Below are 26,652 nucleotides of genomic sequence, written 5' to 3'. Positions count from 1 at the left end.
AGAAGCCAGAGTGCCCTACCCCTCAGCTCCTTCCTGAACCCCCTTCCTCCTCCAAATCACTCTCTTCTTTCCATGTGGTACCCCTGAATCTTTGCTCTTCTGGTCCCTGGGTGGAAATGACCTTGCTGTTTCTCCATGGTGACTTCCATCTCTGATGGTTGGTCCCATATTACAGACTCATGTGGGTATTTGTCTCAACCTTACATTTGTACTAAACAGGCATTCCCACTGACTGCACATGTGTGTGTCTCCATCAGCCAGACGTATCTTTCATAAAGTCCTCTGTCTTACCAAAGAATGGACATTTACATTGTATACAGGCGTCACCACCCAACATGTTTACTTTGAATTTATGAACATTTACACAGACCACACATTTACCTAGAACATTCCCATTTATATGACTGTGTGTGTGGCTATTAAAACACATTTACATTGGCCAGCCAAGGACAGTTCTGGGTTTGCAGGCAATACAGACTGCTAGCCTATGTCACTACCACATCTAGTCCAGATGATCTCTCTTAGCTTGGAGGATTAAGGGTCATTTCTTGGATGTGTCTGAAAGGCACTTCCCTACGTTTGGACTTGGGGTTCCACGGACCAGAACCCACAATAGCACATGCAGAGCTGAGGGGTTCTGGGATGTGTGTGCAGGATTCCTGGAGGCCACTGGGGTGTGTGGCTGCAGGTTTGAGAACAAGGCCTGGGTTCCTTTTGTCTCTCTCTTTGGGAACTCTGTTTAGCAGGGCAGCAGGGAGCAGACTGGGGTCCCAGAGAATCAGGGGCCTGCCTGAGGTCTCCAGCCCTGGAGAACAGGGTGCACAAGGGGTGACCCTTGGGAAATGGATATGCCCTGGGCCACCATGGGTGAGTCAGTATGGTCCCGGGGGGCCTCAGTGCCACTTCATTTATTCTACCTACAGCTCCCCCTTTCATAGCAAGGCCTCTGAGGCCCAGAGAGGTCAGGCCAGAGGCTGAGACAAGCTGGGCCTGGATCTCTGTCCCATTTGGCCACAGGTTGGGGCCAGGATCAGGCTGGGTCCTGCTGTGGCTATAACTGCTGTTTAAAGTTCTCTTGGCAGCAGCAGTGAACATGGGAGTAGAGCCCAGCCTTGGAGTAAGAACATGGATAAATGTGGGTTCAGATCTCAGCTCCACCAGTTTTCAGCCAGCTGGGGAGTGGGGAAGGCACGCAGCTGACACAGTGGCCATGTGCATGGTTGTGTGAGTGGACATTGCCGCTCTACTGGCCTGGCTGTGTGACAGTAGCTGCGCTAGTGACTTGCCTTCTTTGAGCCTCAGTTTTCCCCTCTGTGCAATGTTGCCAGTCATGGATCTGCCTCACAGGTTCACTGCATGTGAAGTGTCTAGCACAGTGCCTGGAACGCAGCCGGTGCTCCTTCAATGGTAACTTGTATGTTAATACTACAATTATTATTGTATCTGGGTGATCTTGGGACTCAGTCTCCTCATCTGTAAAATGGGGTTAATGATGATACTGAGGGCCCCAGCTATCCACACCTGATACCAAAGTCCTCCCCACTTACCACCCTCTCCCTGTGGCTGCTGTCTGACTGCCCTTTCCTTTCCAGATGCCTCAGGACAAAGCCCAGAGAGAGGGAGGAAAGAAGGAGGCAAGGAAATAGATATCTCACTGTCCATCCATCAGTTACCAATGGTGGCACCAATTGTCATAGGGAAGGGGAATGTGCAATGTAGCCAAAAAAAATATTTCCTCTGTGACTCCAGCAGCCCAGCTGTTCCCTTCCAGGAAAAGTGCTGAGGGCCAAAAAGAAAATAAAGGGAACAATGAGAGAGAGACAAGGAAAGAAGAGAGAGAGGGGTGAGAGGGAAGGGCAAAGCAGTTAGGGACAAGAAGGGCGTGGGGCGGGGGAGCACAGAGGTGTGCAAGGTTTTGCCAGAGCCTTTCCCAGGCTGCCTGTAACAGCACTCAGCAAGGCTGCCATTGACCCAGCCCCTGCTCTGACCTGCCAGCTGCCAGCAGGCCCACCCTGCAGGAACCTGGGTTCAAAGGCAACTGTGATCCTTAGCACTGTAATTGTGCAGACTCCACTTTGTCCAGCCTCTACACTCACACCTGCCATTCCTTCCTGCTAGAATGTTTGACCCCCTCTCTGCCTGTCAGGATCCTACGACTCCTGCAAGACTGTCTCCTCCAGGGAGACCCCTGGGATTCCATCCCCCCACCACCCCCCAGCTGCCTTTCCCTTCTCTTCCAGCTCTGGTCACCACCCACCTTGGGTCAGATCTTCCTGTGAGCTGGGTCTACCTCTCCCCTGGACTGTGCTCTGGCAGACTGACCCTTTCATCCCTAGCTTCCTAATATCTCCTGTCAGGAGCAGGACAGCCCAGGGGGCATAACCAGGACCTGATCCGAGAGCTACCCTGCCCATCCCTAGACTTCCACCAGTGAAGCTCCTGACACTGCCCTTCCAGCCTCAGTGGGAGTGCGTGTAAACTAGGCAAGTGGACCAAAGAGCTCCAAGCCCCCCACCCCACACTCCCCAGCCCCGAGCCCTCCCGCACCTCCATACTCGTTAGCTAGAGTGAATACCGGGGGCCCGTCCCAGTTCCACTGCTCACTTCACCATGACCTTAGGCAAGCTCCTTAGCCTCCCCATGCCCATTCCCTCCCCTGTAAAGTGGGGATACTCACAGAACCTTCCTCATAGGGCCATTGAGAGTATGAAATGAGTAAATGCCTAGATTCTAGGCCGGCCCTGGTGTCTGCTGACCCAGGGGAAAGGGTTGATAGATATTAGACATTATTAATGTTTCCCAGGCCTCCTTTCTGGGCACAGTTGAGAAGAGCCCACCCTCCCTGGCTGTCAGCTAATCCCGTCCAGTCACTTCTGACTATCAAAGCTCCATCCCTTCCTGGGGTGCTCCTGGGGACAGAGAAGCCCCAGGTTGTGGGGATGGAGATGAGCGAATAATCGGGGCAGACCCTGACAGGGGACAAGGTGGTTTTATGCTCTGCCACATCTGCCCCAAGGAGAGAGGCTGGCCCCTGGTCTGTCCCTCTTGGAAGTGGGGGAAACCCCAGGTTCCTGCCTGTGTGTGCCCCACCTGCTTACAGACTTACCGTATTTGGGGTGCAGAGAGGAGGGAAGAAGCTCTCACTTTGCTATGAGTCACAGCAGAGTCTTCTCCCTCTTCTTGCCTTCCCTGCCCCCTAAGCCGTCTTGATCACCATGACAGAGGGGTGCTGGGAGGCAGGACTCCTGTGGGGACAAAACCAGAGGGTGCCAATGTGGGTGCCATGTCCATCCTGGGGAGGCGCCTCCATGTAGGTCCGGGTTCCCCGCCCACTGCTCTGTGGCAGGGCGGGGTGGAGTCCCTTACAGGTCACAATGCCTGGACCAGACACATTTCCTTGATGTGCAGCTAGACACAGGTGGGGACAATTGGTGGCTTTACTATTTTACTACTTTACTGGGCCTAGAAGGTGGGGCAGGGGTATGGATGTATTTGCCCCTTGGCAGCTGGGTGTCTGTTCCATCACACACCACCAGGCTCATGCTGAAGCCCCTTCAACCACCCTTTTATCTCGCCCACTCCCCAGCCTCTAAATGAGGCAGACACCATCCCTGCTTTGCAGATGGAGAAAGCCAGGCCTGCTCATGCACTTGCTCATCACAGGACTCACCCTGGGCTGCCAGCCACACCGAGGCCACCTGGCACCCCCAGGCAGTGGAGGTGTCTAAGGGCACTTGGGATCTTACACCCCTGGGCTGTCCCCTTCGTGAGTGAGGCTAGCTAATGTCCACCACAAAGGGAGAATTACCAGCGAGGCCTTGAGCTTTGCTCCTGTTTACACTTCAGTTCCCAGTGCACACGGCTGGCTTCAGGAAAGGCCACCAGCTCTTCTAAAGCGGGTCTGGAGCCAGCTCTCTGGTGGGACTGGGAAGACGTGTATGGGATGCAGAGTGCGGGCAGGCTCAGAACTGAGGCCCACGGAGGCAGCAGCCCTGTGTTCACCAGTCAGAGACCCACTGGCCTAGGGATGGGAGGATGAACACAGTAGCCCTGAATTTGTTCACGATGTTTTCCACACTTCAGGCATTAGCTGGCATTTATCTTTAGCCATGAGGCGTGCACGTCCACTTCGCTCTACCTTCAGCACGTTAAGTAAATGTGACTCTGCTGCCAAGTTTAAGCCTAGAAAGAGAGCTGGGCACTGGTCTACTGAGTGGCCTGGGTAGCTCTTGGGAGAGAGGCAGTGATAAGGAGTGGGCCTCAGGGCCATGCTTCCACCCTATCCCACCCACCCCACTGTGGGCCCTGGGGCCTCCTGTCCCAGCGTCTTGGGCTGTGATGTGTGGAGTCCCTACAAGCTGTCTGGCCAGGGCTCCTTCCTCCCAGTGCCCTCAGCCCCTGGTGTTGGGAATGGGTGGGCACTGCTCCCTGCACCGCCCGTTCTGAGTGTGTATGTTTGGGAGGAGGGGTGTCTGGAAGTGCAGAGAGGGGTCCACAGCCTGTGAGTCACTGGGAACTTCCTGAAAGCGCACCAGGCCTCTCTCCCCACTCCTGATGAGCCACCACCACCATGCAGGTATTTATGGCTGGTTTTCACGCCTCAGCAGGTGGTGTGAACACACTGTGTCTGAGTGTAAACGCCCATGTTTTGATTTAAGAGTGTGGGGAGCCCTCCTATCGTCTGGGGCCTTCTAGATCTCTCCACCTCGGGCTGCTGGCCTGAGCCACATTGTTTATCCCATAGAGGAGAGCCCACCCAGGGGCCCTTTATCCAACCCTAAACCACTCGTCACCAGGGCCAGGCCTGGCCGCTGGTCCTGGCTCCACCAGTGCGACTTACCTCACCCCTCTTAGCCCCAGTTTTCTCGTCTGTGAAATGGGCACAGCAGCCACTTCTGTGTTTGCTGGAGGGATTGAGGGAGCCAGCCAGCGCTGTGTCCCTCAGCTTCCGAAGTGGCCAGTGAGAGGCTGACCTGGGCTCAGCCTGCCCCTGGGCTTAGCTCTGCTCTGGGGCCCATTTCCTGTCATATTCTGGGTCCACATCCTGGGCTCTGTCTTGCTCTCCTGGTATTGCTAGCACCTCCACCAATGCCATCCTTATTTCCCAGGTGACGGAAATACCACAGGGTGGGCTCAGAAGAAGCATGTAGATGCTCAAGCCTGTTTGGGGACCCCTGGAACCAGGGTACCCCTCCTCGGCCACCTCCCGTGCAGGCTCAGGGCAGCCATGTTGAGGGGGTTGTGCTTCCAGGATGGCCTGGGCAGAGAAGGGATAGAGAGAGAGGGCACAGCCCGGGTACAGCTGTGGCTCCTCCGGCACAGCTGGGCAACACTGAATGGGGGCTTTTGCCTGTGGACTGGTGAAGGAGCTGCAGAAAAGTTCTGCTCGGGACACCTACCCTGACACACACGACAGAGACACCACACACATGTTCAACATGACACATACCACAGAGTTCGACAACACAACACAGCTACGTATCCTTCCTAAACTCCCCAGCGTAGATACATTCGCAAAGCAGATGCCGCTGCCCCAGCTAGATTCACGGTCACAAGGACTCTCCCCTGGAGGGCTCCTGAGTGCCGAGCCCTGCCCCGTGGCTCTGATGGATTCTCCCAGCGTGTCCTCACCACTCTTTGGAGCAGGTGCCACATTCAGGAATGAGGGCGGAGCGGGGAGGGACTTGGCCAAGTGCTCTGCCCAGAGGAGTCCACATTTCAGGAGGTCCTTGAGCCATTGCACCCCCGCCCCCATTTCCCTGTTTACAGCTGTCACCCCCTGCCCTTTCCCATGCTGGAGCAGGAAGAGGTGGGAATGAAAAGTGTCCTCCCTGGAGGTGGCACCAGACTCGGGAAGGAAGCTTTCCCTTGGGTTTGCTGCCCCTGGGCCAGGGCTGTGGGTGCTGCCCTCTGGGGGTTAAGCCCTGAACCATGGTGTTGGGGTGGCCACCTTCAGTACCCCCACCTCCATGCCACCCCTGTGATGAGGGAGTTTCTCGGATACTTTGCCCATAACCAAAGGGATGGCATGCCCGAGAATGGCAGGGAAGGGGGTGGCAGGCCAAGGAGCCAGGAGAGCCCCTGCAGAAGCTCTGTAGGCCTGAGGCTCCCAGCTTTCCCTCCCGCCATCCAACCCCGATGCCCCATGGGCCTCTCGGCCCCTCCCTGTAACCGGACCATTGCTGGTGTCCCAGCAGCCCTTCTCAAGGTCTGACCTAGACGGGGAGGGGAGAGGGCCCTTCCCACTGCGGACCTCCCTACCCTGAGGTTTGCCTCTGTCCCCAGTCCTGCCCCAGGGCCCTGGGTCTCCCCTGACCCTGTGGACAGCCCTGCTCTCCTGCCTGGTCCAGCCCACACAGCCGTCCTGCTCCCAGCACCATCCAGGGGACCTGAAAGACATCTCCATCCCCTATCTGACCAGGCCGCCCCAACTGATACTGTAAGTGCCAGCCCCAGCTGCCCTCACCCTGATAAGCAGGTGACAGACAGGGAGGTGTCCAGGGCACGGGGAGTTCTTGGGCAGAAAGAGAGCTCCTGGGAATGCCACACCACCACACCACAGTGGCTGTCAGAGAGTGCGCTGAGTGTGAGTCTCTGTCTCCTCCCAGAGCTAAGTCCAGTGGTGTGGGGAGAGGCACCAAGCCCAGGCTCCACAAGCTTCCGTGCTGACTCGCTGCATGGCCTCAGGCAGCTAAGGCACCTCTCTGTGCATCTGCAAAGAGGCCTCAGCGGGATAGACCAAGGCTGCACAAGTGAGATAAGGGGTGCAGAGAGGACCCCTGGGAGAAGAGGCTCAAAGCGTATTTGATAAGAATTTTCGGGATTCCCTCTTTTCCTCTGGGAGAAGGGAACCACTTGCAGAAGTAATGCCCTGCTGGGGGATTTCCGGACCCGGAGATGAACCTGTCTGCTGCCCAAGCCCAAGTGCCGGTCCCAGCCTTGCTCCCTGTGTGGTATGGAGCAGACTATGGGGGCTCTGAAGGGCTTCCTAGGGCCAGGTTGGGGAGAGGGGCACCTTCCCTAGGCCCAGACTGCCCTCCTGGCCTTCGTGTGGCCCTTGGCAGAGCTGAGCACTCCATGGGCACCTAAGTGTCCAAATTAGGCTGCCTGGAAGGGAACATCTCAGAGACTGCAGACCCCCAGCCTGAGGGGAAGTGGGCTTCCAAGCTCTTCACATAGAGGAGCCAAAATGCCAACCTTCCCAGCTGTTCTTTCTATCCTCCTTTCTCCCTCTCCCCACACCATGGGGCCTCTCCCTGTTGGCAGCTCTGACTCGAGAGGCCTGCCTCTGTTTCCCCCCTCCACTCCCTGGGGGTGGGTGTCCCCCATGCATGGTGAAGCCTAGGATGAACCAAGCCCTGGCAACTGGACACCTTCCCCCTCCGCAGCTGTCTCCCCTCCCACTGCTGTCCTGGACTCAGGTCTTAATGGAGCGTAAACAGCCAGGCAGAGGGAAGCCTCATTAGGCCTGATCTAATTAGGAGCCCCTGAGATATGGGGGTGGAAGGCACAGGTGGAGGAGCGCCCCATTTTTGAGGGCCTACTGTCCACAAGAAATGTCACATGCATATGCTCTTAGAACCCTTCCCACAACCCTCCAAGATAGGCATGAGTATCCCCAGGTGGCATGAATGGAAAGCGGCTCAGAGAGGGCAGGTGACTTACCCAAGACCACTCCGCCAACAGGTGGCTTCCCTGGGATGTGCAACCTGAGTGTCTGACCCCAGTGTCTAGTTCTTCCCAGCATCCCAGCTGGCCTCAGCCTATCAGGCTGGGCAGGACCTCTGACATCCTCTGTCGCAGGTTTGTCCAGCTGCTATCTGAACCCACAGTGCTGGGACAGCCACAGCCCCGTTTCTGGCTCTCTGTGTCTCTGGGCCTCTTCTCTCTCCCAGCACCACCTGACTCCACAGTGGGTCAAGATGGTGGGAGACGGGGTGTGGGGCCAGTCAGGCTCTCAGCCTCCTACCACGCCCACTCCTCATCTGTCTCCTTCTGTAATTGGGGAGGGTGTAGGGGGAGCCCATGCAGTGCCAAGAGGCCGGCCGCCCCTTCGTTAGTCTTAGCTAACAAGCTGTTTATGGGTGTGACATGACACCTGCTTTCTTCTTTATAACTTCAATAATTTATAGGCATATTAGTGGCCAAGCAGCCGCCCTGGGTCCCAGCCAGACGGGCCGGGGTGATGCAGCCGGGTGCCTCTGCTGATATTTACTCTCTCCCACCATCAATTATTAAGGAGCCCTCCTTCGTTTTTGCACATAATTACATGCACCGTTATGGTTCAAACTCCCCTGCTCTTAATCTCTCTGGAGAGGGACCCAGCCTACCCAACAGGGCTGAGATGGCATGGGGACCCATCAGCTGGAGAAGAAGGCAGGCAGCCACCCTACCTGGGCGAGAGGTGGTGGCAGCCTCAGCCCCGCACCCCACTCTCAGCTGAGCTGGCACCTCCTTGGCCAGCAGCGGCCTTCCTCAGGGCTGGCTGTCTCTCCCCTCCATCCCAGGGCCCAGCCTTTGCACCTGCTGTTCTGCCTGGAGCACCAGCCTCTACCTTCCGTGTACCTGACTGATCCCAACTCATCCTTTGATTTCAGCTCAGCCATTGCTTCCTCCTGGATGTCTGACCTGCCTGCTGTGTGTGTGCAGCCCCACCCCCACTTCTCCCACCTCAGCCTGGATCACACTAGGTTGAGTCTTGCCTGCCAGACCATGGGCTTTGGAGCCTAGAGAAAACTGTGGCAAATGTTTGGCATTTGATGAATGAATGAATGAATGAATGAATGAATGAGGAGGGGAATGGATGGATGCCTCCACCTGCCTCACCACCAGTGAGCCCACTGAAGCATTCGCCTTCACCTTCCTCCCCCAGGAAGCCTCTCCTGTTTGCTCCACCTCCTCTGGACTCCTCCAGACTCTCCTGGTCTGTGCTGAGATTCCCCAGTGGGCACCAAGGCCTGGTCTCCGTCTATGTCCCCAACACCAAACAGAGGACAGGTCAGAATGGAGGGAGGGTACATCCTGACAATCTCAGCTGTCAGTGTGACCTGGGGAAGTTGCTCACCCTCCCTGATCCTGTTTCCTAACTGCTAAATGAGGATAATAACAGTCCCTACTTTACAGGGTGTGATTGAGGCTTATATAATTTGTAAAAGCACCTAGTATGTGGCCTAGCATGCCAGAGGTGGTCAAGTAATATCCTTAACCTCACCCGTTGTCTGTCCGTGAATTGAGCCCATGTGAAATTGAACCATACTGAATTACTTTGGATTGAATTGTCTTATTTACGCCTTCTCTCGTCCACACTTCCTTGTTTTTAGTCTCCCCTGCCATGTAGCTGGGACCAGGCTTGGCTCACAGGGTCTCTGCAAATATTCCAGGTTGATTAATCAAGACTTTGCGAGTCTCTCAAGCCACACCTATCTAGGGAAAGGAGTGAGTGTCTCCCAAGTCACAGAAAAATAAACTGAGACCAGGGAGATAATGTGGACTCCTCCAAGTTAATGACAGAGTGAGGAACCAGGTCCTGGCTTCCCGCTAGGCTGGAAAGCCCAGGAATATCTCCCTGGATTCTGTGTGCCTCAGTTTCCCCACTGTAAGATGAGATAGTAATAGAAGGGAGCCCATAGCGTTGCTGAGAGGATTGAGCGGGTTGCTGAGTGAGTGGATAACACACTTAGAACCACCGTGCTGCTCATGGTGTGGGGTTCAAAGTGTGGGGATCAGGATAGGCCTGACTCTGCCACCTCCCCTTCTCTCTCCCTAGAGGTGACAGTCCTCTGGAATTGGTGTTAATCACTGTCCTGCATGTTTTAATACTTTTCCTATATTCGTAGGTATCCATATTCAGTTTATAGGGCTTGGGGCTTGTTTTTAAACTTGAGATAAATGGTATACCTTGTACAATATGTTTTTTCCTCCACATCGTGTTTATGAGATCACCTATGCTGATGCAAGTAACTCCAACATAGCTGTTTTCACTGCTGCATAGTATTCCATTGTGCAAATGTACCGTGTTCTGTACATTCCTTTTCCCGATGATGGGCACTTAGGCCATTTCCTGTTTTTCACTATAACAATCCTGCCATGCGCACTCCTCTGCTTGCCTTCGTGTGCTCATGCCTCGGGGAACTGCTGGGTCGTAGGGTGTGCATCTTTCCACCTTTACTGGATAACCACCAAGTTGCCGGGCCATTCCTTGCCCCCCTTGAGAGCAGACACTTTGCCTGCCTTATCTCAATACCCTCGCCACACTGGGAGAAAGGAGTTACTATACCCATTTTACAGATGGAGCATGAGTTTAATTATCTATTGCTGCCTAACAAATCACTCCAAAACTTAGCTTAAAACAGCAAATATTTATTACCTCCCAGTTTCAGTAAGTTGGGAATCCAGGTGAGGCTTAGCTGGGTACCTGTAGCTCAGGGCCTCTCACAAGGCTCCCATCTAGACATCAGCCGGAGCTTCAGTCATCTCAAGGCTCAACTCAAAGAGGAGCTGTTTCCAAGCTCACTCAAGTGGCGATTGGAAGGTCCCAGGGCCTCATGGGGGGTTGACTAGAGACATCAGTTCCTTTCTATGTGGGCTTCTCATAACATGGCAACTGGCCCTCCTCATAGCAAAAAGCAAGTGATCGAGAAAAGGTACCCAAGATGGAAACCACAGTTGTTTTGTAATCTAATCTCACAAGTGACATTGTGTCACTTCTGCCATATTCTATTCACTAAAAGTGGGTCCACTGATCCAGCCCACACTGAAGGGGAGGGGATTACACAAGCAGGGCAATACCAGAAGGCAGGGACCACTGGGAGTCCTCTTAGGGGCTGCCTATCACTGGGCAACTGAGACTCAGAGAGGTAAAGTGACTTGCCTAGGGTGACACAGGAGTCAGAGACAGAGTCAGAACTGGAACCCAAGACTGCCTGGCCCTGATGCTGGGCACCTTTCGAGCCACTATGCTGCCTTTGACTTAATAACAGGCTCCGACTTAAGTTAATAAACAAGTCTCCTGCACAACAGAACTTAAGGCAAGCGTTTAATGAATGGATTTGCTAATAGTGCTGCCTGTTTGCACACATTAGCTCAAATTCCCCCTGACATGATCCATGGGGACAGCCAAGCCAGGCTCTCAGGAGGAGCCTCTCTGCCAAGCACAGAGCCCAAGTTCCCATGGAGCCAGGGAGTGATCTTACATTTTCTATTTGTTTTTTTGTTTTTGCTCCTAATCTAATTTTTTTTTAAAGGAGTGCACACTTCCTTGACTTCTTAAGAACAGCTAACTGCATCCCACAGTAACTCAAGGTCAGGAACACTGGGTGTTTTCCTGGGGGGACTTCGGTGGGGGTAGTGCTGAGGGGCCCTTTACGGACTGGTCCCAGACCAATTTCTTGCTTCTCAGCCACTGTAGACACAGCAGCCAGGCCACCCAGTGCAGAAGGGCCGTGGCAGCACTGAGTGGGGGCCAGGCCCAGACCTCATTTCTCTGCCAGGGCTTCTGTCTTGAGTTCTCCAAGAGCCTTTGGGCCTCCCCGGATTCCCAGTGAGATTCCCAGTAGGGGAGGCTGCTGACTACGTTGCTTCTAGACAAGTGACCTGTCACTGGTGCTGAAACATTTCCTTGGAGGCATGGGTGCCCCATGGTGAGAGGGAGTAAGAAGTATGGATTCAAGAGTATCCCTGCCCCCATGCCCTGGCCCTCCTCTCTAGGGGAATCTACTGGGCCTTCCTGATTAAGAGACTTCAGTCAGGTGTAATTTGCAGACATCAGACCCTCTGGAATCAGGGCTGTGGGCTGGCTGTGGAAACTGGAGGAGACAAGATGAATCCATGCCCTCAGGGTGTTCCTGATTCTCAGGCGACAGAGAATGTGGTCCAGGTGTCTCCGAGTGGGAATGCTGAAAGGAACCTTAGGATAGAGCCCTGACTTTAAAGAGAAGGGGTCAGGAGGCAGTCAGTGACCATGACAGTCAGTATGATCACCTAAAAATACCTGCATTTATCAAGCTCCTACTACATCAGCATCAGGTAGATACCAGCCACACGTTAAGCCATGAGACCCTCACACCACCCCGTGAAACCGACATTATCTTACAGAGGAGGAAACTGAGACTCAGGAAGGTGTCCAGGGACATACAGCCCCGCCCGAGGGGAAGGTGAGGTTCTCAGCAGGTTTTTGGAAGGAGGGGGACACACAGGGACCTGAACTGGAAGGGGAGAGGATTTGAGGGGCTGAGAAAGCTATCGATGACAAGACAAGCATGAAGTAAATGCCAGGGAAGAGGATGCCCCAGTTAACGGGGGTGGGCCTCCCACACACCCTTGCCCTTGAGTCTTGGCCTCAGCCTCCACCCACCATGGATGTTCCCTGGGAACCTGCATATCTCCACACCAACTTGGGCCAGCCACTGTGGGGAGAGAACCCCTCCAGGTGAGCCCCTGTGCCTTCCCCATGTTGGCTGCCCCATGCAGGATGTGGAGGATCCAGACTTGGGCAGCACTGGATGAGGGACTTTCCTTTAAGATACTCAGGCCTGACCCTTTGTGACATGCTTACATGGGAAGCTGGTGTCCCCAAGTCCGCTCTGACTCTTGAGGAGGGGGTCAGGAGGGGGCAGGAAGGCTCTATACCGAGCCACATCTCCAGGACCACCTCCAAGAAGGGACTGTCCCGCTAGCCCCCTCAGGTGCCTCCATCCCTGTCTGGCCTCCACAGTGCACCAGCGCAGGGCCTGACCTATGGATTTTCTGCCACTTCTCAATCCACTTCACTCTAGCCTAGTACTTCATTACACAGCGGCCTCAGCAACCCCATCATGGAGGGCTGTGGGTCTCTGTGGTGGCTTCTGGAGGCTACATGGCTCCCACCTTCTGGACTTCAGCCTTTTAGGGGATCAGGGTCGTCCAAGGAGCCCTGAGCTTAGAGACCCCCCCAGGGCAACCTCTCATTGCATAGCTGGGGAAACTTTGGCCCAGGGAGTGGCTGTGACCCCCTCAAGGTCACACAGCAAGTTAACAAGTTAACTTGTGGCATAAAGTAGAACACAGGGTCCACCTGAGCACCCAGCTCCACAGGGCCCCCCAGCTGGATGCTGGCTCCACCTCACTCCCCCAGCCCTGCTCCATGCCCAATGCCAGCTGCCCAACCCCCACTCACCTCCAAGGCTCCTGGTCTCCGTTTTTCTTGCTAATTAGAGGTCTCAGCAATGACTCTGCTGTCCCAGCCATTTTAGAGCCGTCATTAATTTCAAGTGCCTTCAGAAATAATCATCATCGTAAAACCCTGCGAGCTGCTGGGATGCCAGTGGATAGGACCAGCATAGAGCAGGCATGGAGGCAGGCCTGTGTGTGCCACCCTCTCCTTTCTGTGCCTGGGGGACCCTTGGTCCTTGCCCCAGCTCCACCTCCTGCCTCCTTAGCCTCTCAGAGTGAAAGGAGAGCAGGACTAACATTAGATACACACAGAGCTTCAAAGCCCAGTTCTAACTCGTGCACAGAGTGAACTTGAGCAAGTCACCAGCCCTCCCAGAGCCTCAGTCTTCTCATCTGTACAGTAGGAACAGCAATGCCAATCTTGCAGAGAGACGAAGATGTGAAGTGTGGCTGAGTCTGGCTTATAGTAAGGGCTGAATACATGGTGGAGGGCCTTCTCCCCTCCTCCTGTGTTCCCCGGCAAACCCATTCCAGCTTCTCCACTTTGCAGTGAGCAGTCAGGCTGGCTCCTTCCAGCCACTGGCTCCTGCTTTATTGGGACTTGCTGAGTTCTCAGCCTGCAGCCAGGGTCTGCTGTGTGCCCACCTATGAGACACGCAGTCTCAGACCTGCTCTTGGGAGCACCTAGTCTGAGGATAGAGGGAAAAGATTTGGGCCTTGCCTCTAATGTCATTTCAGTCTGGGGAGAGGAGACAGGAATAGAAGAGATGGGTCTTGGTTGGGTTTTGAAGCACAGGTAGAAATCAGGGAAAAGGCACGCCACCAGGGTGGTCCAGCAGGCACAAAGGCCTGGGGTGCGGGGAACATTCTTCAACTGTAGCTCCTGGACATGATCCCCTGGTTGTGCCAGAGAACACTTGGACTAGGCCATCCCGGTGTGTCACATTCTCCATGGCCCTGGGACCCCTGAGAGGACTCTGCTGGGAACCACCCCACCCGGCAGGATAGGAGAGATGCCTGTTCCACAGCTCATGCAGAGGTAACTGGGTGGGGACCCAGTGACAGACCCCCTTTTCCTGGAGTCTCTAGGTGACAATGTCAGGGACCCGTACTCTCACCAGGCCCAAACTAGACCCTCAAAAAGGCCTATCCTCCAAGTTGTTCCCCCAAAGCTCCTGGTCGTTTCCATTGGAATAAAACAGGGAGAGCTGGGAGGGGTCATGTCTTTTGGAGACAAAGGGAAGGGGGAATGGCTTGGATGCCATTGACAGTGGAGAACCGAGGCCAAGAGGCTCTTCCTCCCAGACACAGCTCCGTGGTCATCCCTGCTGCCTCCGAGGCGCGGAGGGATCATTGTGGGCACCAAAATACCCCACCCTAGGACCCCAGCTTCCTCCGGTAGCACCTGGGGGTTAGCGGGGTGGAATGAGTGGGCTCTCCCCCATTTCTCCGCCGAGATCACTGAGGCAGGGACCAGGTGAGTCGGGGGCGGAGAGATGTGGTGGCCGCGCCTTGCCTGCGTCAGTCACCGCACCAGGAATAGCCCTCGCCCCCGCCCCCGCCCCCCAGCGGGTCTGCGCGCCCGCCGGGTGCCTGGCGGAGCCTTTACGCAGGAGCCAGCGAGCGTCTATTCCTGTCGGGCTGGTGGGAGGAGGCGGCGCGGGAGGGCGGGAGCGCACGGGTAGCTCACAAACAGCCGGGGTGGGGGTGCTGGGGAGTCTGGGGAGGGGTCCAGGCAGCGCGGAGTTGAGGGACCGGGGAGTCGCCTGCGCTGGGCTCTGGCAGGGAGGGGGACTCCTGTGCTGGCCTCCCTGCTTCACCTCCCACCTGTAAGTCCTTCTGCCGAGCCTGCCCCCTGCTGGTCCATTCAGCCATAGAAGACGAGTCCAGTTCCCTTTCCGTGGCTTGCTGGCTGTGTGACCATGGGCAGAGCCTGGAACCTCTCTGGGCCTGGGCTTCCCTCCCTCTGTCACAGGGGAACAATAGTGCCTCCCCTAGAGTTGCTGGAGGGTGAACGTACAGTTCACAGTAGAGCATAGCATGGACACCTGCTAGGAGGGGGCTCTAGCTAGGCCTAGGTTGAGGATGGGCATAGACTTAGGAGACAGGAGAAAGTGCTCCAGACAGGACTTTCCAGAGCAACGGTGTGCCAGAGAGACTGAGAAGTACCCAGAAATGGTGCAGCTGGAACAGAAGGTCTGTGCAAACCTTTGGGCTGTGTGTGAGGCTGAACAGCGGAGAAACAAGGTGCTGTTGGGGGTGGGGAGAGGTCCCTCTGTGGCAACCAGGCATCTCTGCAATGATGTTGCGCAGGCTTCCTGGGAGAGGGGGTGTCACTGGAACTGGGATTCCAGCGTCTGCCCCAGAATCCGAGAGGCTTTGGGCTAGATCCCCTCCCCCAGCCTCAGCTGCCCCTGTGGACTCAAGCTATTAGGAGTATTCATGTGCTAATGGGTTGTTCCCATCAGGGGAGAAGGGATGGCCGTGCCGGGCGGTGTCAGCATTGATGGTTATTCTAATAAAACTGGCTTGGTGGTAAAGGGCATCTGGCTTCAAGGAGATGGAGGGGGTAGTATAGGGAAAAAGGTGAGGTCCTGAGGGTGGTAACCTACTCTGCAGGCTTTGCCAAGACATCCCTGCTGGCCTAGTTTCTGTATCTGAGGATCAAGGAGGCTCTGGATCTCCGAGGAGAGGTCCCATTCCTTGGGCCCATCTGAAGTTGTGGCCCCAGCTGAGGATCCCCGGGACCATTCCGGGAGGAGGGAACAGTCAAGCCCAGGCGGAGGCTCTGCGCTGCCCTCTGCTGGCCACTGGGTGCAGGGCCTCCGGACGGAGCGGGCCAGAGAGGCCTGCCGCCCTCTGCTGGGCAGGAAGCCAGGCTGGGCGGGGACCCCGGCTCCTGGGTAGAGCTGCCGGGCCAGCGCGGCTTCCTCGCCGTCCCCTGGAGCTTCCCATTCTGCCTGCCTCGCCCTCCCGCGCTAGAATGTGGGCCCTCTAGCCTCGCGGACTTTCGAGAGGAGGGGACAGGGCCAGGACGGGGGCTCCCGGTCGGCCTCCCCATGCCGCCCTCCAAACAACCCTGTTCGTGTGGGGAGCCCTGTCCGTCCTCGTGCGTGTGTTCGTCCACAGCCCAGTTAACACGTGTAAACACACTCGCGCGCTCACATGCACACGCATGTGGCAACACAAAATCACACACAACGGTGTGCGCGCATACACCCAGGGAGGACCGCACGCCGGACTCCCCGAGACCCGGCTGGCCCGGGACCCGCCCAGAGCCCCGGACCCGGAGGGGCGCGGCCGTGTGCAGAGCTGGAGCGCCTGGCTGGTGCGCCCCTCGCCTGCGCACCCCTGCCTGTTTCGCTGCCCTAAGCGTGCAGGGCAGCGGCTGGGGCGCCCCTCGCTCTCCGCCCCCTCCGCTGAAAGGAGACGAACCACCCCCCACCCCACCACCACCATCACCAGGTTTTGCGGCCGCGCCTTCTCCTCCCCCGCCCGGCTCCCGCCGCTCGCTCGCTCCCTCCTCCCTCGATCCCTCCTCCCTCCCTGGCTCGCTCCTAGCGCTCCCTCCCCGCGCCGCTGCAGAGCGCGGAGCCCGAGCGGGAGCCGGCGCGGGAGCCGGAGCGGGCGGCGGGCGACAGCGCAGGCGGCGGCGGCGGTGGGTCCTGGTCCCGGCCCCGGAGGGCGCGGAGTCCCCACCCGCGCCGCTCCGGCCCCTCTCCTGACGCGGGGCGCCGAGCAGCATGCGCGGCCGTTGCCCGCCGGCCCCGGCCCCGCGGCGGAGCGCGCCCGGCCTCGACCCCGGCCCCAGCGGCAGAGGCGGCGGCGGCGGCTCCGGGCCGGCCCAGGGGGCAGAAGCAGGCTCGCGCAGCCCCTGTCGCGCGGCCTGAGCGCGCCCGCCCCTCCGCCCGCCGGGGCCGCAGCCTCCCGCCTCCCTACTCCCGAGCCCCGGTCCCGGCTCCGGCTCGGCTCCCGCCCGCGCGGGGCGGACAGACGGACAGCCAGCCCCGCGAGGGCGCGCGGACTGCCGGGCGGAGGTGTCGGAGGAGGAGGAAACGGAGGAGGGGGCTGGGCAGGGGCTGGGGCCTGGCCGGGCCGGCTGGAGAGACATGCGATTGGTGACCGAGCCGAGCGGACCGAAGGCGCGCCCGAGATGCAGGTGAGCCAGGCGGCCGCGGCCGAGCCCCGAGCGGGCAGCCCCGTGGCGAGTGCCCCTGGGGGCCGCCATCGGCCCTGGCTGCGCCCTCCTGGGGTTGCAGGGCACCTCGGTGCCACCCAGACCTCCTTTGGGGTCATAGGCCTGATTTCCCCTCAAGCCTCAGAAATGAAAATTCTTCCTTTTCCACCTCCCCTCTCTCCAACCCCAACAAATTCCGGGTTTGTAAGCTGGGAGCCTGGAGCTGGGGAGGGGCCCCCACGGGTGTCCCAGCCCTGCTCTGGTCTCCCCTTCCTGTCCCCCCTCCCATTCTGAGTATTGGTCACTCTAGAGGGTAAGCCCCCTGCTCAGCCCTGGGTGGGTACCTCCCTTCGTGGACCCCAGGTACCCCCAGGCAGCCCCCACCAGCACCAGACACTCCCTAGCTGGTGGACACAGGTCAGGGGCTGGGTTTCTCCACAAGCTCCAGCCTGGATGGCAGCTCCCCACCACACACAAGCATCGCCCCTTTCCAGCTCCTGCCCAGTGAAAAGGAGATGGGGAGTAGGGAGAGTGGAAGGAAGGGAGTTGAGGACCAGGAGCGCCCAGGAACCCTTTAGGGGCCTCCCCTTTGTCTGCGTTCAGCCCGGGCTTCTCACCTCCTCCTGCCCCACTTTTCATTCTAAGGCAGAGCGGGTGGGAGGTGGGAACCAGCTGAGAAGAGGGAGGTAAGGAGGGAGCCTCCTGCTCCCCCTCACGCCCTTTTCGGGGTGGGCTGTGGGCTCTCTGCTCTCAAGGCATACCAGGAGATGTGACCCTCCGGGCGGATCCCACTTTGAGAAGGAGGGGTGGGGCCAGGCCAGTGGGCAGCCCCCTCCCGGTTCCTGCTGGGGTCGCAGCCCAGCCCGGTCCAGCCTGACTGTGCCTGCACCTCCTCTTTGTTCTCAGAGGCCTTGGGGTTGGGGTGGGGCAGAAGGGGGCCTGAGAGGATGGGAAGAGCTCTGCCCTGAGGGGGTGGGAGTGCAGGAGGCCCTGAGGTGGGGGCTGTGGCATCTGGACAGCCCCTTCCTGCTCGCCCAGCCCTCCCTCAGTCCTCTGCTTGGTTTGGGCAGCCAGAGGGCGCATAGCCCAGCCTGGCCCGCGGCTCTGGGCTCAACCCTGTTGGTCATTATGCCAGCGGCTTCAGCACTGGTGCCTCCCATGCCCAGGGAGCAATGAGCCGGGACACCCAGGCGGCAGAGAGCCTGGGGCTTCCCCAGATCCAGCGCAGAGTGTCAGTGAGAAGAGGGCCAGCTGCTCCCAGACCCTTTGTCCTTGTATAAGCCAGGAAGGAGCTCAAAATCCTCATGCCTCTGGGAAGGCACTAGCAGCAGGTCTACTGGGATGGCATGCCTGTCCTTCCTGCTTTCTACCCGTGGCCCGAGGTTGGAGGGAGGGTATAGGGTGGCACAGGGGAGAGACCAATAACTCCTTGGAACCGTGCTGAAAGAGGGCACAGACTCACATCGGGGATCCCAGCAGCACCCAGCTGCCCCTCCTGGAAGGGGCTTAGAGAAGGCAGGGACAGGCACCCTGTGGTGTTCTTGTCTCTGCCCCCCTCCCCACCCCCTGACAATTTAAGTGTGAGCCCCTGGGTAGGGCTTAGTTAAAGCTGCAGTGTTCCCCAGGGTCTGGAGTTAAAGAGTGGGAACCAGCTTTTAGGGGGATGGGCATGTGCTCAAAGCCAAGGGCCCTGTGTGACTGGGAGGGAGGTGGAGAGACTTACCCCTTGCGATAGTCCTCTTTCATCTGGGCTCATCTTCATCCTCTGTCCTCTGGGCATCCATTTTTCCTATATTGGGTATTGTTTTCTAAAACCCAGACTCCCAGAGGGACACCTCCCCCACCCCAACCCCCCAAAAAACAACCTCTTGTGGAGGTGGGTGGTTGTTCTGCATGAGGCTAGACGGGATCCCTGGTGCCAGTGAGGGCTCATGTGTGGTGCTGCTCTTCAGGCGCCTTCAGCCGCAGATATCTGGAGAAGCACAATTGGGGTTGGGGCGTGTTCCTGTTGGGAGATAAGGCAGTGCAGTCATTCGTGCAGGGTCCCACGGAGGCATGAGGCAGCATGTCCAGTGGAGGGTAGAGGAAGTGGAGCCAGGGAAGGGTGGGGGGCGGTGGGCAGTAGGTGTGGTGGTTTCAGAGTCAGGGCCTTAGCTTGCTGGCTGGAGTCTCTTGGGCTAGCTGTCCTGTGTGTGGCACTCTGTGGAAGTGGCCTTCCAGCCCCACCCACCTCCATGGTTAGTCTCTGGAGGCTTTCTGTTCTGTTTCCACCAGTTCCTCCACGTATCCCCCAATCCTCACCTGGCTTGGCCCTGCATCCCCTCACAAAAGGTCCTTTCCTCTCCTTCTCCTGACCCCCTCCTCCAAGAAGCCTCTCTGCCTGCTTCAAGTCATTGCCCCTCCTTCTCCAGTCACCCACAGCATAGAACCACACTTGTTTGCACTGAATATTGTACCAGCCCAGTCACACATGCATTTGTTCTGCACATCCTAGCCAAGCTGCCTGCTCGGCTCTGGGCTAAGCATGATCTGCCTTGAACACGCTGAGCAATCCTAGTACCCTTCCTTTTGCCCTCCTGCCTGGCCCCTGGGATGGGACAGACCCTTGGAGGTACAAGGGAGTAGCTATTGGCTAGCGGCAAGGACTACCTGTGCATGAATGCACAGAGCTAGATGATGTCAAAGATGCCCCAGGCAGGGGTTGAGAAGAGACAGACAGGGTACTCAGTAGCCCACACAGGCACTCGGAGAAGGGTGAGATTTCTCCCTGGGGGTTGAGGTTGTCAGAGGTGCTTTAGGAAGAGAGGGAGACTGGCTAAGTCCTAGGGAAGTAGCAGACTGCAGAGACACAGAGAGCAGGGGACTCCAGAATCAGGGAAGCTTCTTTGTAGAAAGAGTGTGAGAAGGCAGGTTCATTTCCCAATACATTTAAGGCATTCTTGATGCTGACCTTTGTTTAGTTATGGAAGAATGAATGAATGAATGAATGAACGAACGAACAAGCGAACGAATGAATATCCCTGGGTGCTGTGGGCTCAGTAGAGCTGTGCTGACAACAATCTACTTGTGTGTGTTCAGTTTCTTCAATGTTATTTCATAGTGAAGTTGTTAAGAATGTGGACCCTGGAGCCAAAAGTCTGGGCTTACGTCTCAGCTCCACCACTGCCTAGTTCTGTGACTTTGGGCAAGTTACTTAATCTCTCTGGGCCTGTCTCCTTATCTATAAAGTGAGAGTAACAATAGTATCCACCTGAAGGGAGGTCGTGACAATTAGGTGTGCTAACATATGCAAAACATTTAGAACACTGCCTGGTACACAGTAAGCCTGTAATAAGTGCTAGCTACTCATAGTTTACATCAGTGATATGCTCATGATCTTATCCTTGTAGGTGGTAGGTGCAGAGGTTTGATTTTATACCCAAGAAAACACAGCCAGAGAGGTGGCGAGTGACTTGCTGTAAGTCCCCAGCTTGCAAGCCTCCGGTTCAGTCTAGAATGCCTTCTTCCTGACCTCTGGGCTGGGGCTCTTACTCACTAATCCAGGCCCAGCCTGTTAATTAATTAATCGAGGCATTTATTATTAATCGTAGTAGTAGTAATAATACTATAATGAACATTGTTACCCTACGCTCCAACTTAAACACCAGCAATCCAGTAATGATGTACATCTCCCCATGTGCTCCTGCACACCCCGTCCCGTTGCCTCTTTTTCAATGACTGCTCTAAATTATGTATTTAACAATCCCTTGCCTCTTTAAAATTATATATTTTAACATATATAAGTAGTTCAGTTTTAGTTATTTTTGAACTTTATAAAAAGAGTATGAACTATATGCAGTCCTCTGGAATTTGCCTTTTTTCTTTATCACATTTAAGCTTCATCTATATTGTTGTGAATAATAGTAGATATAGCTCATTTTCACTGATGTATAATGTTCTGTCATGTGATCCTAAAAGTGTAATTAACATTCTCCTACCAATGGACATTTAGGTTATTTCCATTTTTTGCTCTTACAAACAATGCTGCCAGGAACCTTCTCATCCCATCTCTGAGGCAACATGCAGTGTCTCTGAGGCACACAGCTAGGAGCAGAATTGCTGGCCTGTAGGGCATGTTCGCATTCACTCGTAACTAGGATATTTGCCAAAGTGTTTTCCGAATTGGTTAGACCAGTTTGCATCACCCCAGCAGGAGATGAGTGTTCCCATTGCACCCCATCCTGATCAACACTCGGTATTGTCAGGGGCCTTGATTTTTACTGATTGAATGAATGTAAGATGGTATTTCATGATGCCCTTGATTTGCATTTCTGGAATTCAAGGTTTCTGGTATATGAAATGTGGGTTGAGATGGGCAGCAGCCAGTGTGTACTAGGTGCTCACTAAGCAGTCATCCCATTGGCACCCGTTCCCCCAGTTGTGGGGATGCTGTCTCTACCATCCCTGAAGTCTGGGATGGATATGAGCAATCAGGGAGGACTCCACAAGCAAGTAGGATGAAGGAGGAGCAAGAAGGGCTTAAGTCCCTGCATGTTTAATGCAAACAAAGGACAGCAAATTCCAGGAACCCCAGAGGCTTTGTGTTTACCCCAGGATGGGAAGGAGTCGTCCTAGCTTAAGAGGTGGAGGGAGCCTGTGTTTCATTATTTTAGCATCCCCTCCTCCTGCACAGCCCCCCTGTGCACCTGGCATGAAGCCTGGCATTGTTGAGCACTTAATAAGAGTTTGGTGACCCAGGGAATGAACCCCGGATGGAACAAATGTGTGCTTGCTCCTCCTCCATTCTCACTTCCTTGGGGAGTCCTCTCTGACTGCTTTTGCTCATGGATCGAATGAGGGGTGGCTGAGCAAGGTGACTCCGGGGCATTGCAGGGCCCCAACCCGCGAGGCCCTCCAGATCCTTGCCAGCCCAGAGGGTCTGAGAAGCTGGGTGCTGGCAGGCTAATTTGGAGCAGCTCCCTCTGCCAGCCTGGTACACCAACGATTGATTCCACGCTGCCTTTTCTGCCTGGGCCTGGGCCCCTGGAGCTGGTTAAAGACGAGCACCGGGGCTGGGGGAATAATTATGCCTATTTCATGTGACACCCAAATTGATTGCCGCCAGGGTGACATTACCAGGGCATTGTTCCTCGTCTCCAACCTCTTATTACATGTTATTAGGGTGTGTGGTGTGTGTGTTTTTCTATTTTTTCCCCTTTCGGGGAATTAATCTCTCTCTGCCACCTCCTCTACTTCCCTCTGCAGAGAACCTGCTCTCGCCTCTGGGAGGGGCTGGGGGCCTGGCCAGCATGCTTCTTCTGCCTAGCCCAGTGCAGGGCTGCGGATGGGGGGTTGGGGGGGCGGGGACTGGCCATCTCAAGTCCCTTTACTTGGATGCAACACGGGGGCATCTCAGAGCTGAGAGGGGCTACTGAGGTGTAGATCCCAGCAGAGGAGGCCTCCTGCAGTCGCCTTGATCCATGGTCTCAGCTTGCATGCCTCCCATGATGGGCTTCTTACTTACTACCGAGGCAGACCTTCTGTCCTGAGCCGTCTAATGTCTCATCGGATTCCTCACACTGAGCTGAATGGGCCTCCCTGTGAGCCCACCCATGGGTCTTGGCTCCCCTCTCTGGGCCTGCAGTAGACCTTTGCAGCCTCTGCCTTGATAAGCTCCTTAGAGATTTGCGGAGGTGCTAGTTCCTCCCCCAAGTCTGGGCTTCTTATGAACGGGCAGCCGGGTAGTGGCATCCATTGTGCCTGAACAGGACATTCCTCCTGTATGTGTCTGACTGGAGGCTCCATCACCTCCTGGATACTGGGCTCAGTTTACCAGGTTGGAAAAATGGACTCTGGCAGTGGCGTGGCCAAGATTAATTTGAGTAGAGAGGGCTTTGAACTGCCAGGGCTAGGAGAGAGGCAAGTGTTTTATTTATAATCTGCCTGTCCATGTTATACAGAACTCACTGGACCTTGGTTTGTGATGTTTTAGAGGGTTATTTTTCAATCTTTTCCCCTTTTGAGGCAGAAATAACCCAAACTCTCACCTGTCCCTGACCCAGCCCCGCCATGGGGTGGCCATGTGACCCTTGTATGATGTTGGGGAGAGAAAGTGGCTGCGGTTGGGATGCTGGGGTCCTTCCTAGGCCCTAGCCCAGAGATGCTGTGGGACCTTGGACAAGTCCCTGATGCTCCTGGGCCTCAGTTTCCTCATCTGTGTGAGGGTCTCTAAGGGTGTTATGCCTTTGGAGCCAGACAAGCTCAGGACCTCAGGCAGGTGAACTAATGGCTCAGAGCCTCAGTTTCCTCATCAGTGAAGTGGGTGTGTAACGTGGTGAGGGTTGGTGGGGTTGTTCAGCAAAGCACTTAGTGTGTGTGCTCGATATGAATGTCCCTTCCCTTCCCTCTCCCTGAACTCTCCACCCCCAGCAGTGAGGGCAGTGTGAAGTCTGCCGTCCCCACTTCCCAGGGAGGAATTTGTGGTCCCCAGAGGTAAAGCCACTTGCCCAAGATGACACAGCTCAGCAGGCCCCTGAACCTGAATCAGAGGGAGGCAGTATGCAGGAGTGGGCAGGACAGCTGGGAGTCTGACTGCCTCAGGCCCAGTCCCAGGTCTGCCACTCATCACTGCGGGACTTTAGGCAAGGTGCATCACCTCTTGGCGCCTCAGTTCTCTAATCAGTAAAATGGGGATAATACTAGCCTCTTAGTGTGGTTATGGAGATCAAACAGGTTCATGCCTGGCACATAGCCAATGCTATGTTAGTGTTAGCTTTAAAAAAAAAGAGGCACTATAGGGAAGTGATGAAGAGCATGGACTCTGGAGCCAAACCATTGGGGTTCAAATCATGCTAACACTGACCCCGAGCAAGTTATGGAACCTCTTTGTGCTTCTTCTTTTTCCATCTGCAAAATGGGGATAATGGCAGCACTTACCTCAATGGGTTGGTGTGAGATTAAATGAATTTTTATATGCAAAGTGCTTGAAATAATGCCTGGCACACCAAAGGCCACCTACGAGGGGTTTACCAATCATCATTCTCATCGTCATTCTATTTAGCTCTCTGGCTAATCCCAAATCCCAGGCTAGTTCCACCACACCCCTCAGCCTCTCACTACCAGCCTCAGTCTGTGAGGCTGTGGCACCCCCCACCCCAAGCACAAGGCCTATAGCTCTCCCAGGCGGGGGTTGGCTGGTTTCCAGGCCTGAGCTGTTCCCAAATAGAGAGGCCCTGACGGCTGGGGCTGCAGAGAGGGTTCCCCCTGGGGGCCCCAGGAAGGTGTGAGAGGACGAGTGGGGATGAGGCAAGCGTGTCCCAAGGGGCCACTGGCCTGGGCAGGGGATGGCGCTGGGGGCCTTGAGGGGCATCTTCCTGTCCCCGAGAGCCTGGGTTGGCATCTCAAGACATGAGAAAGGAGATACTGGGGTGCAGGACTGGGGTTGTCCTTGGGCCTCTCTCAGGTTACCCCCCGAATAGGCACTTGCCTGCCCCACCTCAGCTCTGGGACAGCTCCCATCCAACTGGGGGTACTGGGCAACCTTGTGCAAGGGGCAGGAAGGGCCCAGAGTGGTCCAGGATTCCCCCGAGATCACACAGCAGGGTGGGGTGCACTGGCTGGAGCCCATTTTGCTCATCCAGAATGGGCCTCCTGTCAGCCCTGCCTGACTCTCACTCCTCTCCACCAAGCCTGCTGCTCCTGGAGGGCAGAGCCTATATATAGAAGCCTTTAAACACTAAGATGCTCTGACAATTAAAATTCATAATTTATCCTGCAAATGGCCGGGGGCTGCGAGCTGGCCGGAAGGCTGGCAGCTCTCAAGATGGCTGTGCCTTGGTGAGGTGGGCAGGGGCATTCCTCCCTTCAGTGCAGGGTGGCCGAGTGCATGCCTAGGGTGACCCAGGACAAGCAGGCAGACAATCACACCATGCCCAGTCGGCATCCTCCAGCAGGCACTGAGGCCAGTGAGCACATGTGGGAGAGGATGGAGCTTCCCAAAGCGCACCTGAGCGATGGAGCTGGGGGCCGGGGAGTGGGGGAGGAGAGGCAACCAGCACACACACACAGAGGCCACTCACACACCATACACATACACACACACACACACAGAGGCCACACATCACACACACACACACAGAGGCCACTCACACACATCACACACACAGGCCACACACACAGACTACTCGCACACCACACATACAGCGTCCACACACACACATCACTCAGACACACACAGAGGCCACACTCACACACCGCACTCACACACACACCACACTCACACAGTGACCACTCACACCACACACACAAAGGCCACTCACACACATCACACACACACACAGGCCACACATACAGAGACTGCTTACACACCACACATACACAGAGTCCACACACACACATCAGTCACACACAGAGTCCACACACACATCACTCACACACAGACACACACACACAGAGGCCACACACACCACACTCACACACACAGGCCACTCACACACAGACACCCCGGGGGCCCAACAACTTTTTGCCAGAACCGAGAGCAAGAGGAAAATAATTATACACGACAAAGGACATGACCTCAGTTTTCTTCCACGTTGGTTTTTCTGTCCCCATGGGGGTCTGAGGAGGAGGAGGGGAAAGGGGAGGCAGGTGGGGGCGAGGCGGACCAACCCCCGGGGAGACGGCGGACACTGGCTGCCTGGCCCCGGCTGGTGGAGCCGCACAGTCCGCCAGGCTTTCTCCTGCAGGAGCTCAGCCTGGGCGCAGGACTGCAACTCTCAGGGTTGCCTCACCACCTCCCCATGGGCCAGGAGGCAGCCCCCCAGATTAGACTGGCCAGCGACGGAATTATTTCTCCCATTAGCAGCTCCTACCTTATGCCATTATCAGCCATTCACACCTCAGCGGGGATTAGCCCTGGAAAGCCAGAATGGAGCATCTTTAAAAGGAGTCCAGGGACCGGGGTCAGGATTTGGGCTAAGAGAGAAGCCATTAGGAGTCCCAGGATGCTCTCAAGTTGACCAGGCTACAAGTCCCTTCCCCCCTGCACACCTTTGCTCTCACTGTTCCCTTTGTGGAAATGCCCTCCCCCTGCCTCTTCCTTGGCCTGTGGAAAATGTTTGTATTTCAGCCTGAGCTCACACAGCACCTCCCCCTCACCACGAAGCCTTCCTTCATTAAGAGCTAGGTTGGGAGTTGGACAGCAGAGTGCGAGTCCTGCCCCTCGCAGCAGTTGTCTGGTGGGCTCTCTCTGTTCCTTTGAGGTGGGCGCGTCTGCAGGCAGGGCCTGGGAGTGTGGAGCTGTATCAGGCCCGGTCCCACTTCGGAGGCTGTCAGTCTGGGGGCCACAG

The 26,652-nt window shown here is 56.2% G+C and overlaps 1 protein-coding gene across 9 annotated transcripts in view; it reads left to right on the top strand.

Annotated features, from left to right (window-relative positions):
* Positions 1-26,652, top strand: part of LINGO1 (leucine rich repeat and Ig domain containing 1) — a 322,019-nt gene that overhangs the window by 171,172 nt on the left and 124,195 nt on the right. Inside the window, exon 1 of one of the 9 annotated variants that reach the window (XM_003811129.6) lies at positions 16,665-17,308. The exons of the other annotated variants lie outside the window; for them this stretch is intronic. Within the exon in view, the coding sequence (XP_003811177.1) occupies positions 17,303-17,308 (6 nt within the window). The 5' untranslated portion in view covers positions 16,665-17,302. Of the gene's footprint in view, positions 1-16,664; positions 17,309-26,652 lie in introns of those variants that run through there. 9 annotated transcript variants of the gene reach the window in all.

The sequence above is a fragment of the Pan paniscus genome, chromosome 16 (assembly GCF_029289425.2).
Source record: "Pan paniscus chromosome 16, NHGRI_mPanPan1-v2.0_pri, whole genome shotgun sequence".
Classification (NCBI taxonomy): domain Eukaryota; kingdom Metazoa; phylum Chordata; class Mammalia; order Primates; family Hominidae; genus Pan; species Pan paniscus.
The sequence above is the reverse complement of the archived record's forward strand: the minus strand, read 5'-3'. Positions and strand labels throughout refer to the sequence as shown.